At 35.2% G+C, this 17,462-nt stretch overlaps 1 protein-coding gene across 2 annotated transcripts in view; it reads left to right on the plus strand.

Annotated features, from left to right (window-relative positions):
• LOC103048383 (charged multivesicular body protein 3) overlaps positions 1 to 17,462 on the plus strand; it is a 44,244-nt gene that overhangs the window by 3,221 nt on the left and 23,561 nt on the right. For both annotated transcript variants that reach the window (XM_088139163.1, XM_088139354.1), the window contains exon 3: positions 10,957 to 11,096. In XM_088139163.1, the coding sequence (XP_087995289.1) occupies positions 10,957 to 11,096 (140 nt within the window). The remainder of the gene's footprint in view (positions 1 to 10,956; positions 11,097 to 17,462) is intronic.

Genomic DNA, 17,462 nt, shown 5'->3' on the forward strand with positions numbered 1-17,462 from the left:
CAATTTTGTTACTTGATTTTATGCCTAAAATAAGCATAAAATTACACGTCTATTTTTTCTTGGTTTGCCACCAAATTCAAGTGATCTTATTTTAGAGTGTTGTATAGAGTTCAAAAAAGAGGTTGGTAATCTGCTAGCTGCTCAACTTATTTTATTTATTATCTCTGGAAGAGATGGAAAATAATTTGATGCCAGGGCTGCTCTTAATGTCTTGTAGGGGGCAAAACCCAGAGTAGGTGGGGCCCTGATGTAAAATTAGTGGGGGTCAGCTGGATTTTTTGGTGAGAGTTGTTTATTTAACTTTAGTAAGGCTGTCTTAGAACTTATTCTACTGTTTTCATATATTTCCCATCTCAAAATGGTAGGAAATTACACCATCTGAGTTTGACACTTGTGCTGTTATAATTTGGCAGTATGGTCAGAGAGCGCCTTGGCAAAGTAGGCGTTTACAGGCCATATGCCACCCTTGGGCTGCAGTTTCCCAGCCCCTGTGTATAGTATGCTAACTGGCAATAGCTGTCTGATTTTTTAAGGCAATCTTTCAGATTCTTACTTGAAAATATGCATGGTTGAACTTTGGAGCTCTTGTTGCATGTATTCTACCACTTTATTGAGCTAAGTTTTCAATCCACGTTTTATATTTTAATTCTGATTACACCTATTCTATCCTTTACTTCTGAATAGTCCATATTCACCAATATGAACACACATTCATATTAACAACCAGTCCTTTATGTAAACAGATATCTTATAGTGCTCTATTTGGCTTAGTGGTAAAATATGATTATATGATTGTACGCATGGAATATTTTCATTTATTATATTTATACCCTGCTTTTCAGCTGTGACTGGAGTTTAGTTTAGATACATATAATTAAGGAAGGAAAAGCCTTATAATCAGCCTACTTATTCTGGAAATGTATCTTACATGGCTATGATTTTGTGGGCTAAAACAGTGGCAAAACTGCACAGATAAAAGGACATTTAGAGTAATGGTACATGGATGGTATAGTGGAAATCTGAAGAGGTACATTTGAAAATGTGAGCTAACATATCACTGTTCTATTTTACAAACTCTCAAGGCAGTTACCAAAGTATTAATTTTTTGAGACAGTAACCTGAATTTGCTGAAAGAAAAAATAATGTGGACTATAGCTCACAAAATGCTAAGTCATAATACAATTGTTGGTTTTTAAGACAGCCTGAGTTGCTTTCATGTTCACATCCTAGTAATCAAATTTCCATGGGGGAATCTAGTACTAAAAATTGTAAGAAAGCAGAGAAAAATTTGAAGTAAATCCACCATAGAGAAAATAAATAGTAGCATCTACTCAATTTGTTCTGCTTCCATCCCAACCTTTTGGAACAAAAATATCTTTAACAGTGGAAGGAAGGTAAAGAGCAAATATGCTAAATGGGATCCTTAAGCAGGAAAATCCCAGAGCCCAGATATAGATACAAGTAGATAAAAAAGCAGCCCTAGATCACAAGTCAGAATCCATTTTCCTGTCAGATGACCAACAGTATCTCCAGCCTATCTACAGTGAAGTTCATTTTATTGGCTCCCATCTAGTCCATTACACATTACAAGTACCAGTTCATTCTGTCTAGCGTTTCACCTAAATCTGCTGGAAGGAGAAGCTGAATCTGGGATTTCTCTAAGTGTAATCCACCTGATAATTATCTATCCATAAAAATAAAATCAGCCTAAATCCCACATCCATCCATTCTTACCATATACTTGCACAGCACAAAATCCAGAAATTATAGTATAAACTATCCAATGTGAAAGGCCAGATATCATTTGAGAGATTGGTGGTTGTCATGAAAAGGGAAAACCAATTTGGCACAGATTCTTTCTAGGATAACAGTATTCTGAGACCCATGTCCAAATCAGCAAGAAAATTTGCGTAGACTATTGTGTTATTACAGTATATACCCTGCTATCTCAGGAGCCAGATCTGATACATACCTTCAAAATTGAAGAATTATTGGAAAGTGGAATAAAGTCACAATAAACCATAGCATACCAACATCTTTGCTGCACAAAGCCCACTTTATTTGTTCACCCAGATTTCTGTGATACACAGTGAGGTCACCTTTGATTAAATTTTAGGTGACAGTTGACTTCCTATTTAGCAGCTTGTAATTTAGAAGCAATACTCAAAGATTCCTGTTAAGACTCCTTGGGGAGGGATCAAGAGGAGAAAGGCCCTAATAATGTGCTACTCTTACACCTAACCTGTACTTTTCTGTAAAATAGTGCCTTGCCGCCATTCTCTCCATTCTCATCTCTAATCATGCAGTGACAAAACACTTTTAAGAGAGTTAACCTACAGTGTATTCATATGTAGGAACCCTAAGATTAGCAAAGAATTGGGCTGCAACTCGTAACACATTTACTGTAAAGTAAGATTTGTTGGATTCAATGGGATTTTTGAATGCAGCACTGACAGTAATGTACTTATCTGCTTATTAATGAGAAAAGATACTAAAGTTAATGGATGAAACTGATAAAAGTCTGTAGAGGAATTCTGAAATTAAATCAAGTTTATAATTTGAAAATTAAAACACCCTTGTTGGAATTGTTAACGTAAGATGTGGGTTACTACAGTCACAAAAAAATAGATACTTCAAATGAAATAACTTTCAGTTGTAAAAAGTGTATTCTAGAGAGAGAATTAGCATTAATATTTGAAGGCAGATACAAAAAGACCCTAGAACCAGATCTTCTTATATGGTTACAATGTGCTAAGCACCTGAAATACATTTCCTTATATGCAAATAAAGCTAGTAGATGGCTCACTTCCAGGTAAGAATAAGATTGGCCTTTAAACAAATAAATGGCTACTATGGTGACGTTGAACTCTGACTGTATACATGTCTGCTTTGGATCCTAATTTAATATTTTTATGTACAGTCTGAACTTTGCCATGTTACAAAAATAAAAGTGAACCCACAAGTTGCAACAGGACAACTGATCAAATTTCATACATTTTTCTGCTATTGCAGTTCATATTTCAATATTATCTACTCTTAAAAATCTCATAGAATAGCTGGAATAAACAGGACTGCATGGAATAATTTTATACAATATATTTAGTTCTGTGTTTGCACCTATGTTTTGCAATAAAATGTATAGCCATATATAATAATAGTGAATTCAAGTCTCTGTAAGCACATGGATACATAAGGGAATGTTTTTGCCAGTCTTTGGGAAATCTCAAGGTATGCATAAGTAGAATACATATTTTTAAAAGCACTGAAATAGATATCACATACATATTGAGCTGACTGGTAAGGAGGGGTGAAAAACCCATCAGGATATTTCTTTTTTTTTTTTTTTTTTATAATGTTTTTTTTTATTTTTACAACAAACACAAAACAAACATGAACAAACAAAAACATAAAAAGGCATAAAAAAGCATCTTCCATTTTATACCGTGTGTCAACCAGTTAAACTCGTTGGTGCCCCTTTCATAATCTTAAATTCTCATATCATCTATTCAAAAATATACTTGTATACTTATCAATTAACAATTATTAATCATTCATAGCTAATCTATAAAATCATATATTACAAAAAATTTTAACTTTCAATAGGATTAGTAATACATCTCCATCTATCTATTATATGTGTATATATATAATAATTAATATCAAATTTCTATTATAAAATTTCCTAATCTATTACATTACTATATTTTCTCATCTAATCATTAATAAAAACAAATCCCGTGTCATATAAAATTGCTTATCTTCTTACTCTAATTTCAAATCTCAATTTAACTCATCTCTGCACATTCCATAATTTTGAATAACTTCCTCCTGCATAAGTACTTTTTAATTTTTCCAATTCTTAAGAGTTACAATTCTAACCAATATCAGTTACAGTATCAATTACAATTCTAACCAAGTTACAGTTCTAACCAGATTTCACTACATGTTATACAATTTTTAACTATATATCTCAGATTTATACTTTATTCCAGCGCTTGCATAATTTTGAGTTCACCCTTTTCATTCAATGTCCCAAAATATCTGGCTGTTCATTCCTTTTTTCTATATTATTGGATAAGAGAAAGCAATAATAAGTGTCCTTTTGAACATTCTGCTTTTGGAAGCTTCTGTCAGTTCCATCATTGTTGTATTCCCCTGATTTTCTCTTTAAACATCTGCAATAGTTTCTTTCAATATTGTTTTACTTCTTCTTTTTGTACATTCTCTTAGTACGATTTTCCATTATAATCTTGTATAATCTTTTTCTCACCCTCAGTGCCAAGAACAAATCTGTCTCTCTTCATTTATCAGTTGATTAACCCTTTTAATTCTCAGTTTATAGGCCTCACAATAATTCCGTTTAATGTTTCTGATTTCTTGTACTATTTCTTCCTTTTCCAATGATCCCGTTTTATGTTTAATTAAGTCCATTTTAGCTTTAATATCTTTTTTCTTTTTTTTTTGAGAATTTCTGCAGCTCTTCTTCCAATTTTTTATAGTCATCCTCAATAGTTTAAAGATCTTTTTCTGCATTGTGTTTCTCGTATAGTCTATTATCTTGATAAACCTTCATTGAGTCAAAGGATTCTTTATCTTTGTTCTTGCCAAAAATAAGAGAAAAAAAGAAGCAAAAGGAGAAAAAAAAAAAGAAGGAAAAATAAAAGGAAAAGGAAAAGAAGGAAAAGGCTAAGCCTCTTTAAAAAAAAAAATCCATCTGGGGGAATAGAAAGCAAAGCAGAGCTTCTAGCAGAAAAAGAGCTACTGCCACTAATCAAGGCTCTTGTGACTGGCTCAAACTTTCCATCTTAATGTTTTCAAAGTCGCTTTCAACTCCACTTTCTTGTTTATAGTTACGGATGGCACCTGTATAAACATGCACATCCCACTATCTTTTTAGAAAGCACAGGGTCTTTGAGCGTGCGTCACAATGAAAAAAAAAGCACTAATTCGCGCCTCTAAATGGCAGTGCAACTTTCTTTCATTTACTTTCTCTTAACTCCACTTTCCCCATTTCAAAGTCAAAAAGATATAAATTTCTTATAACAATAAAAAAATCTTAGTAAAAAAAAAGGCTTAAAATAAAAAGTTATTGAGTATTAAAAAGAGAAAGCCAATCCAGTTAAAAATATTTTTTTTTAAAAGAAAAACATCTTGTCAATTCCACTAAAAAGGGAAAGTTGAAAAGAAAAATTTTCTCCCCCTTCTTTTTTTTAATAGGGTTCAATCTCGCCGCTTAATCCACTTTTCTTCACTTTTAAAAATCTCTTTAAGTTACTTAAGGTGTTCTCTAAGAATAGTTGAATAGTAAAAGTCCATCTCACCCAGTTGACACCCCTCTCTTCCATCTTCCTTTGGAGCTGTCCCGGCTTTCGCAGCCATTTTTGGCTGCCTCTCCTCCACCGGCTTCAAGAGCTTCTCCCCGGATCGATCTGGGACTTGCGGCGTCCCTGAGATCCGCGGGACGCGCCCTTTGCGTTCGCCATCTCTACGGGACGGCTTAGGTCCATCGGGACCGTCCGGGCGAGGAGATATCGGCTGCCATCCTGGGAGCCCAGGATCGCCCGCCGTATCGCCGCGACGCCAGCTCCGCCCTCCCCCATCAGGATATTTCAAGTGAAATATCCCAAATTGGAGAATTCCATATTGCAACATTTTATTGTAAATCTTAATTATAGTATCTCTATTTCTGATGTTAAGGTTGTGGGTATAGTAGCTTGTGTACTCAGCAATCTATACTCAGGTGAGGAAGTTATCAGAACAGAAAGTCCACCGAAGAACACAGCATTGAAAAAAACACTATAGAAAACCCCAAAACAACCCAATGGACACTAAGCATTATCAGAGGCCATGGAATGCTAACTGGCTATGAGAGGAAGGAGTAATGGAACAGAGTGGGTAGAATCTAGAACACTGCTTTTCACACTGTAACATTTGGTTTCCAATCTCTCTTGTTCCTATTTAGTTTTGCAAAGAATTGTCCAAGATCTTAAATTGTAGAAGAAAACAGATGTTGCCCAACCTATCACTTTTAGTGACACACAAGGAAGGTATAATTCCCCTTACACCAGTATCGCCTTAAATATTGTAATTTACTTTGAACATTTTTGAGATATACATGGGAGCTTCGCTCTTTTCCAAAAATATTTAGGTGGCATGTTTAAAAGGTGAGTTGCTTATATAGGTGATTACAGATAACATTTTCACTGTAATTATTGCCTTGGTGGACAAATTATCTAAATGAGGAAGGAAAGTATGTTTGTAGACAGGCATGTTCATGAATTATATAGTGTTTAAGTTCAGTTTACTATTTACTTGCTTTAGAGAAATTGCACTACTCACAAGAAATTCCATGCAGATTGTTTTATTTCCTCCCTTCCATCTATGTATCTTTTAAGCTAATACAGGATTTTCACATGGTGTAACAGGAATGCTGGAGATGGTTGAATTATATAAAATGTAGAATCTGGAGATGGTTGAATGATGTAGAATGTTGAACTTCTTAGGCTTATTTAACAGTTTTATTACTTTGCGCACACTGAAAGGATAGAGACTGGTTTTAGATCAGAGCTTTACTATAAAATTACCATACCTTATTTGATTTTAAATTTCTCTGAATAATTAAAAAGGATCAAGATGTGTAATTCACAACCTGTTACCACCACCACCACCACCACCATTGTGGCCATCAAGTAAGCAAAAACCTTTAACATAGCCTGTCTGATAATGTGTATTTAAAATTTCTTTAAATTAGTAGAAATAGCTGCATTTTTAACCTGCTCACACATAGATGCTTATTACTCATCACAATACATTTATCTGTTGTAGGCCTCCCAGTAGGGATGATAATGTTACTACATTACTTGTGTTGCCAAGCCATGGACCATCTGCAGTACTCTCAGGGATCACCAATAGTCCATAGACCACAAACTAGGCATCATTTATCCAGATGTTGTCCTCTGTTTATAAACTTCTTGTTCAGAGAAAGATGGAATAGCTGCATAATGCTTTATGATAGGTGAAATTAGAAGCCTTCTATCTGGAAACACCCATAGGCTCAGATGATCATGTAACTCACACGTTTGCTATATATTTGTTCAGTTAACAAATAATAGGATGACAAGGTGTGACAATCTTAATGGTCCAGGAGCTGCTGTGAGGCTTTTTCTTACTTGAAACTTAATATTTATATTCATATGCTGTGTTGCCTAATGCGCATCATCTATGTCATTTGTGCTGTCCTTTAGGAAGATTCTAAAAACCACTAGAGTATTTCTGTTTTAAGTTTTGTCTTTTCCTGGCACAGTTGTTTTAGCATTTCAGTTATATGTATGTTTTGAACCTTTTAAGCCACCTTGAGTTGAAATCAATAGATAGCAATAAAAATATTTTCTGTCATTTAAATTTATTTTATCTTTATACTGTATTACAGAGGAGGATGGGACTGGGGCCAAGAGGGGGTGGCTTAAAGCCACTCACTAAGTTCATGTCTAGACTGACATTTGAATGTGGAACTCACATATTTTACTACTATGCCATGCTACCTCACAAGATTTAGGATTGTTTCATGGAAAATAAATAATCCTAAATAAATAATATTTTATTTACAAATAAATAAAATAAAGTATTATTCATTTATTACTTATTTAGCTTGCATACTGCCAAATCCAAACAACTTGGCACTGTTTACAATCAAGTAGTTTATAAAACCAAATCAAAAATCATAATACAGTAAAAAATTTAAAAATGTAATACTGTAAAAACATTGGTAGCAGCCATATGGAATGGTGCCAAAGTAGGTAAAGTCAGACCTTTGGGGTTGTACCAGTGGGGTTCACCACAGAAATCTCTGCCTCTAGGCCAGTGTTGTCCAACCTTGGCCACTTTAAGATGAGTGGACTTCAACTCCCAGATTCCCCAGCCAGCATGGCTGGCTGGGGAATTCTGGGAGTTGAAGTCCACTCATCTTAAAGTGGCCAAGGTTGGACAACACTGCTCTAGGCCATGACCCGTATCACCTCCAGTATGTGGGGAACCTAAAGCATCCCCCAGTAAGGACAAGTGCACAAGATAGGATGTTTCTACTTGAAGTACAAGCTAAACCATGTATTGTAGAAGGTGAGATTCCTAAGAATGGACCTCTTATTCTGTGAAGGGCTAAATATTAATATTTTCTAGAACACTAATTTTAGCCATATTTCCCATAAACTTTTGGATTATTTTACTAAAATTCTAATTTATAAAATAATATAAATTATTACTGTTTGAAGTAATTATCTTCTGGGTGACTTTTATTTCTACTATAAAAAGAGATAACATAGTATATAATGAAAAGTACTAATCTTATTCACTAGAATTTCCTTATTGTAGCAGGGTGTGAAGGGGAAAATCCCCTGACCCAATTGATTAGTGGAGACCACACAATCTGCTTGAACCAAGTTTTTTGAGCTGCACAAGGGACAGAATACAAAGTTCTGCCCACTGAAAGAAAGGTGAGGCAAAGCCTATGTAGTGATCTTGTTTATAAGAAAAAGATAGTAATGCCCTTTGGCAACAGAGCCCACCCTAACCCCATACTCATAGCAAACTTATATTTTTAGCCTTTGGTAGCAAGCCTTGAGGCATAGCCAGAAGTCAACTCTCTCTTTTCCAGTAACTAGCCTCTGAGTTTGCAGTTTCAGCCCCTTCGTAAACTACAGTGGGGCAAAAAAGTATTTAGTCAGCCACCAATTGTGCAAGTTCTCCCACTTAAAAAGATGAAAGAGGCCTGTAATTTTCATCATAGGTATACCTCAACTATGAGACAAAATGGGGGGGAAAATCCAGAAAAATCACATTGTCTGATTTTTAAAGAATTTATTTGCAAATCATGGTGGAAAATAAGTATTTGGTCAATATCAAAAGTTCATCTCAATACTTTGTTATATATCCTTTGTTGGCAATGACAGAGGTCAAACATTTTCTGTAAGCCTTCACAAGGTTTTCACACACTGTTGCTGGTATTTTGGCCCATTCCTCCATGCAGATCTCCTCTAGAGCAGTGATGTTTTGGGGCTGTCGCTGAGCAACACGGACTTTCAACTCCCTCCAAAGGTTTTCCATGGGGTTGAGATCTGGATACTGGCTAGGCCACTCCAGGACCTTGAAATGCTTCTTACGAAGCCACTCATTCATTGCCCAGGCGGTGTGTTTGTCATGCGGAAAGACCCACCCACGTTTCATCTTCAATGCCCTTGCTGATGGAAGGAGGTGTTCACTCAAAATCTCACGATACATGGCCCCATTCATTCTTTCCTTTACACAGATCAGTCCTCCTGGTCCCTTTGCAGAAAAACAGCCCCAAAGCATGATGTTTCCAGCCCATGCTTCACAGTAGGTATGGTGTTCTTTGGATGCAACTCAGCATTCTCTCTCCTCCAAACACAACGAGTTGAGTTTAGACCAAAACATTCTACTTTGGTTTCATCTGACCATATGACATTCTCCCAATCTTCTTCTGGATCATCCAAATGCTCTCTAGCAAACTTCAGACGGGTCCGGACATGTACTGGCTTAAGCAGGGGGACATGTCTGGCACTGCAGGATTTGAGTCCCTGGCAGCATAGTGTGTTACTGATGGTAGCCTTTGTTACTTTGGTCCCAGCTCTCTGCAGGTCATTCACTAGGTCCCCCCGTGTGGTTCTGGGATTTTTGCTCACCGTTCTTGTGATCATTTTGACCCCACAGGGTGAGATCTTGCATGGAGCCCCAGATCAAGGGAGATTATCAGTGGTCTTGGATGTCTTCTACTTTCTAATTATTGCTCCCACAGTTGATTTCTTCACACCAAGCTGCTTGCCTATTGCAGATTCAGTCTTCCCAGCCTGGTACAGTCTACAATTTTGTTTCTGGTGTCCTTCAACAGCTCTTTGGTCTTGGCCATAGTGGAGTTTGGAGTGTGACTGTTTGAGATTGTGGACAGGTGTCTTTTATACTGATAACAAGGTCAAACAGGTGCCATTACTACAGGTAACGAGTGGAGGACAGAGGAGCCTCTTAAAGAAGTATTTACAGGTCTGTGAGAGCCAGACATCTTGCTTGTTTGTAGGTGACCAAATACTTATTTTCCACCATGATTTGCAAATAAATTCTTTAAAAATCAGACAATGTGATTTTCTGGATTTTTTTTCTCATTTTGTCTCTCATAGTTGAGGTATACCTATGATGAAAATTACAGGCCTCTCATCTTTTTAAGTGGGAGAACTTGCACAATTGGTGGCTGACTAAATACTTTTTTGCCCCACTGTATTTGTATTTTTATATTTTCAAGCATTTGGCTAAGCAATGAAGCATCTCTGAAGTCATTTTGTTAGGCCAAGCTGTTTCATTAGTTATTTTCTCCTTCAAGTGTTTCTCACAAACCCATAGCCTGCCAGATCCATTCCTGGAATATCCATTCTTTCCACCTGACTTCCAGGGTGTCTAGGTATAACTGCTTCCAGGTGAAAAGGTTCTACCTGGAACAGACAGTTAAGTTGACACCACCTGTTTTTGAATGGGGGTATGCTCTCTTCATCTGCAGCCTGAATGAGCAAAACAAAACAATCCCTTTCCCCAGGATGAAACTTTTAAATAAAGTGGCTCCAATTTTATGTCTTCACCAGATTGACTAGCCAAAGTGGTTTTGAAGTGCAGTGTGCTAGTACAAACCCATATGGACAGCTATATAAATTAGCTAAATAAATAAATGCAACCTACCGAGATTGGTAATAAAATAATTAAGAGTCACCAGCTATCTGTAGGTCCCTAGATGCATTATGCTTGCAAATAAGATATGTACAAAATATATGTTTACATTATAGCTTTTCCTCAGCTCTTTTAATATATAAATTATAGTCTTGGTTTACTTTTGTGTCCTTTTGTCTAATGTGACGTTTAGAGTTTTATGTTACTGGTGTTTCTTTTTGTCTCATTTCTCAGGAGACCTTATGGAAGGTGAACTTTATTCTGCCCTCAAAGAAGAGGAAGCCTCTGAATCTGTTTCCAGTACAAACTTCAGTGGTGAAATGCACTTCTATGAGTTAGTAGAAGACACAAAAGATGGTATCTGGCTAGTACAGGTATTACATGTGTTCATTTCGAAAATAAATCAGTCTCTGAATAAGGTCATAGTGCTCTAAAAGTGGTGGATTATGTCTCATGTTTGTAAAATGGTATTGACCCAAGGTGTTTAGATGCTGTTTCCCATTATTCCCTTTTTGTGAGGTGCATACTTAACTCAATCATTTTTGTGAAAATATGTGTTTACACAAACATTGAAAGTTTTTAAAAAATTCAAGGAATGAAAAATATGAATACAACTGAAGATTCCATGGTGGTACTGAATAATAATTCTTACACATTTATAATTAACTGAAGAACAGAGTCAGGCAGCACCTAGCTGATCTTGGCTGATGTTGAAAAAAACAAAACAGTGGCAAACCAGGAAAACCCAGGGCTAGACTAGGAAGTTGAAAAAAAAAAGAAATCCTAGAAGAAGACAATGGGAAATCAGTTCTGAATTATTGCCAAGGAAGTAACAATGACATGTTCGTTTAATCACCAGGAGTTAAGCTTGATTTTAAAGCAAAGTAGGGATTAATAGAAAATTGTAAGTGCAGAGGGCATTGCAACAGCCCAGGTTCTGTTCAGAAAAATTGCTGACCCTGAAATCTGGTTTTAAGAGTGCTAACAGTCATTAACTGATGTTAAACATTCTTAGAAAAGAACATACTCCACCTGCAAGCAGTAAAGAGGAAACAAAGCAGTGATGTTCATAAAAAGTTCACTTTCCTTAGATTCCACTGAGAATTACACAATTTTTTTCCCTCTGCTCTTCCATTCATCCTTCCCTATGTTGGCACCCAGATTATTCTGCTTAAATAAGCAAGAGCTTTCCCAGAATATTTGAATTGGGACCTATAGTTTTTAACTTAGTAACTTGAGCAATAGGGTATTTAAATACTATTAAGTATCACTGACAAGGAAGGGGATCTTGGGGTAATGATAAATAATCCAATGTACATGTTAGCTGAATGTGTAGCATTCTAAAAAAGACAGACTTGACATAGATCCTATTATATTTTCTGTTTTGGAGTAAGCAACAGTAAGCAGAATTCAGAAAAGAAGTAAGAAATAATAAACCAAATAAATTAAAACATGAGATAATAAAAGATAAAGGAAACAGGCTTCATAAATTACCTATTATCCTTTTACTTTCTTTTGAGGTTACCTCAACTTCAGCCAACCATGACATCCTTGTTCTTGCCTTTCCTCTCAACTTCTTCACTCTTCCTCCATATGTTTGTTTTGCAATTCAATCCTCATTCATTCTTTCTGTATAACCTAATCACCACAATATATTTTTTCATACTGGTCACTTACTTTTGTATTCAATCTACATTACTTTGGCATCCTTTCATTCTTGTTCCAATTGCTTCTCATTTTACCTCACACACTTTTTAAGTACCCGATTCCCATTGCATTAAACTTACTCTGAAATACCTTGGTTCTCACATCCATATAACAAAGGGTTCAGAAGCATGTCTTATACAGTACATGGCTGTTTTAACTTCTTTTGATATATATTCATTCATTGCAAGAAATCATGTAACATCTACTATCTTTCTAACAGCAATTGCACCTCTAAAAATTTGTCCACCGATTTTCCTATGTTAAATAAGGTATATTAATTAATCTCCTTGTTCTAGTGTTTCATCATACATGTATAGCTTGCTTATTTCATTCCATTTTCCATGTCAAACATAAGTAGCTTGAGTGTATTAATTTCCAGATCTATATTTTTGTTGCATAATATAATCTATCTAACATTTGCACAGATGCTTTCATTCTCAGCCAGCAATGCAGCATACTGTATCTGCATACAAAAGCACATATACATTCATGTTCTTAATCAACATACCTAGTGTCACCATAAGCATTCTTTATACATTTATTCTTTGATGCATTAAACAACTCAGAGGACATCACACATTGTCTTATTACCTACACAATGTTGAATTAGCTAAACATTTCATTTATTCTCATACATGCTTCACTTTCATCATGTGCCATTTTTATTGCATTCAGCAACCAATCTTCAACTCTATATACATGCATTCTATTATTCAGGCCTATTAACTTTATCAACTACTTTCTCTAAATTAACAAATGTACAATATACTTTCTCACATTCATACATTTCTCAAAGCCAAAATCTAGTCTGCACAGCCATTTTTTTGCATGAAACATGTTTTGCTTAAAAGCATTTGCTCTTCAGCATTTGGCCAAATACTTTCCCAGGCATACTTAATAAAAACATCTTCCTGTAGTTTTGTATTCACTCTTGCTTCCATTCTCTTTGTATGCAGGAACAATAACAGCATTCTTCCAGTTGTCAGACACATATTGAATAAATCATTCAGCCACTCCCTAAGCAAATCACACCCGTATTTTAACATTTCTCAGTTACATAATCTATACCTGCAGTTTTACCATTTTCATTATTTTTTTCTTGAACATTATTTATGATTATCTATAGTATTAGTTCCAATTATTTTCTTCGGATTTCACTTTCATTCCCATATAGATCTCTACTTCCAATATTCTCACTTAACTTTCATCCCTAATCATTTCATCACCTTTATTTTTAATTCCATTCACCAGCTGAAGCTCCTTGTTTAGCTCTGTCTACTCAGAATATTCCAGAATATTTTTTATTTCCATCAAAATTGCTTTGCATTTTCTCTGCCTCTTTTAATATTGACTGAACTTTTTAATTATATTTTTTGCAACTATCTTTTTCTGTCTATATACATTATATAGTGTTTTTCTCTCCTTATTTTTTGCAATAAACATTTTTCCTCATCTACATTATCTTTTACTATAATCCCCCAATATATTTTATATTTTCCATTAGCATAACTTTACACATATCTATGACACTCTACACATTATATAATGTCTTTCTTTTTAGACTAGTAAAATGATGTAGCTTTCTTCAGTTTTTTCCAATGTTGTATTTCAGCTTTTAAAACTAGGCCACATAAAATCATAGTCCAGTTTTGCCTCTCTTTCAGTACAAAGATTTTTCAAGGGCTGAGGATTGACAAATTTTGTTAGGATAATATTTAGACTCTGAGATAACAAGTATTTGCCCATGATTATTTGATCACCTTTTTCACAAGCATCCAAAATTCTTCATAGATTGAAAAATTCCAAATAATTTAACAAAGAATTAACAATTTTAACTCTTAACTGCCTTTGAAGAACCTGGTTCATTACAGTAATAATGTGTAACCAATAAGGAATTACAAATGGGCATACCTATAATATAGGTACCAAAGTTCCTTCAGCACAGCAAAGATGAGAATTAACCTTTTGTCCTTTATTTTACAGGCTATTTTCCCTAATCCTGGCGGTGCCCCATTATGGCAGGAAAGATCCTCTCAGATGCACATTCCTAGCAAATTATTATCAAATATGAAAAGGAAATTAGTTCCTTTTTTTGCTGTGAAAGTAGTTTACTATTAAAGTCCTCTTATGACTGCTTTTTCAAACTATTTCACTTATTCTTTAGTGAAAAGAAGAATATTTATTTTATGCTTGTACATATGTGTTTGCCCTGCTAGGTAGACCAGACCTGGGAATTAACTCCACAGGAAGGCTAAAACTACTTTTATTGTGAATGGCTATAATACAGAACCGTACAAATCTAATTGTGCTATACCCCCCTCCCCATTCTTATACTCCTATGAATTAGGGAGGTGTCTGTCTTCCAAATATTATCTGTCTGTTGTGGACTAAGTCAGGTTTTACCCTTGTTGCTTTGGTAACAGAGCTTGCATATCTCTGTCAAAGCCATCTTCCTTGCTCTTTACAATATGGCAATACAGTTCTTTTAGTGCATAGAAGTATATACATAAAAAATTTATTTATTTATTTATTTGGTAAATTTATATAGCCACCCATCTCACATATGTGACTCCGAGTGGCATACAAAATCAAAAAAACAAAACAGTATAACAAAATAACCAAAAGATAATCACAAGAATCATTAAAAATCATTAAAACAATAAAAACTAATAATCTGCAGGAGAGCACAATCAGTCTCACTAACAGTACAACCATTTTCCAGGCTCCACACCACCACTACCAGATCCCCAGGCTAGATGGCAAAGCTATGTTTTCAGGCCCTTCTGGAAGGCCAGCAAGGATGGGGCCAATCTGACCTCAAGGGGAATGATGTTCCAAAGGGTGGGTGCCAAAACATAAAAGGCTCCCTCCTGGGCCTCATCAGATGACATCCCTTCGTGGGGACTATAACTAGTCTTGTCTGGTCATTCATATAATCCTGCTTTTGTACAAACTATACCAGAGTGATATTGATAGTTAAATTTTAAAATAATAATATTGATATTAAAGGTAATTTGATATTTCAAATAGAATAAAAAAGCAAGTCCTATAGGGTTCATAGCATGTTTTGCCTAGAAAAACCAAGAAAAGAGGATCTTGGGGTTGTGATGGTGGCTCAGGAAAAATATAAGTCACAACCAAAATACTTGTGTGGTTCCAGTAACTATATCTTAAAAAATTTATTGTAGAGCTTAAAAAAGTACAGACAAGAGTGACCAGAATGATTAGAGGCTGATTAAACCTCCTATGGAAAAGGTTAGAACATCAGAGGTGTTTTAATTGTGGAAAATAATGAAAAAGAGGGAATATCGAGCTTTATAAAAATATAGTAGAAAACTGTTTAGACTATCTTATAAGGCCAGAACCTGAGTCGTCCAATGAAGAAGAGTTGTGGAAGATTCACCACAGACAAAAGGAAGTATTTTATATGGCATATAGTTAGCTATACAGTTGTGGGCACCAATTTAGACAGTTTTAAAACGTGATCAGATCAGTATAAGAGTGTGTAAATATAGCTGGTGGTAATTCAGTAATTAAAAGGAAAAATTACAAGTTAGGAAACAAAACTTCCAGAACACGGCCACCCAGCCCGGAAGACCCACACCAGCCAAAAATTACAAGACTTACTAAGTGTTGATGCCAGTTGAGCTTAGAGAGGATAGAAGAGGATTTAGCTGGGAGTAGATCTGAAATTATGGCAATTTCCTCTACCAAAAAGAAAAAAAGGAGAAAGGAAATTGGTCTGCTCAAGTGGCTAACAGCTTATAATTCATGTAAGTTTTTTCAATATGTAACTCTTTGTCATCAGAATAATTTAGAAATTAAACTATTACTGACATCCAAGTTATCAACATCTTAAAGGCAATAATCTTTTTTAAATCTTTAAGCTTCAAGTAATTTGGGTGAAAACCCAGAAAAGCTTCACATTTTAACATTGTGTAACAAGAATGTTGTAGCCAGTTATAGCAACACCAAAAAAAATTGTGTACAAATAGCTCATGGTTTAAAATAGCAAAGTGATTTTGCTACTTAGAAATAAAGGGTTTCTCTTAGAAAACTTCACTCAGTGCAAATGGTCAAAGTGAAGTGCTGTGCTTCATTCAGATAATGACAGTCAGTTATACTGTCAATTGGCACCCTAGGTATCCCTTAGAACAGAGGCAGAAAAAGACAATATTTATTGTTTCTTTTTATAAAACAAATTATGTAATATGCTCCTAGAAGTCATGCATCTCTCTCTTCCAAAGACATGTTTGTTCTATAGCCCTTGAATGTTGCAGTTTTTGACCATCTCTTTGGTTGTGTCCTATTGTGATATACAGTGTATTCTTCATTTTTGTTTGGCCAACTTCTCCCTTATGTTTTCATCTGTCCTTGCTTGCAAGTTGTTCACACACATTGTTTTCTTTTCTCTCATGTGCATGCCATTTTTCTCCTTCCCTCCCCCTCTTTTCTAACCCACAAATAGCATTCTCTCTCAGACACATACAACCCCAACCAATAATTTGGTCCTCCACTAGCAGCAGCTCTCTTCATTTTGTACTGGGCAAGAAGAAGATAAGCCACATCTTCCCAGGATGCCTGGGGAATAGAAGTGCTGGGAGAAGAGAGATTGTGGCTGTGGGGAGATTTTTTAAGTTTAAAGATTGTTTTGTTAATTGGGTATGTACAAATTTTTTTGAAAAATTAAAAGTGTGTAAAGTCTTTGATATCTTGGCAAATTTTAGGGTCCAGATATGCTAAATCGAGATATTTTTCATTAAGTATTACTAAGTCTTATATACCTCCCAAATATATTGACCTGGCCTTATATATGATCTGCTACCAGCACACTTTATACATTAAATTGGAAATCAGATTAAATTCCTTCATTACAGGAATGACAGGTTAAATATGATAGTACATACCAATATCTAAAATAACCTCATGCATGAAAAACAGTCTGTTAGTTTCAACTTGAAAACTGTTTATGGAATACAAGTTTGTGCATGGCTTGCTTCCACATTTGAGGTTTGGGTTCTCTTAAAATAAGG

The sequence above is a fragment of the Python bivittatus genome, unplaced genomic scaffold, assembly GCF_059951505.1.
Source record: "Python bivittatus isolate LINGU-HERP-01145 unplaced genomic scaffold, Pbiv_v1 ctg000000_np1212, whole genome shotgun sequence".
NCBI lineage: Eukaryota > Metazoa > Chordata > Lepidosauria > Squamata > Pythonidae > Python > Python bivittatus.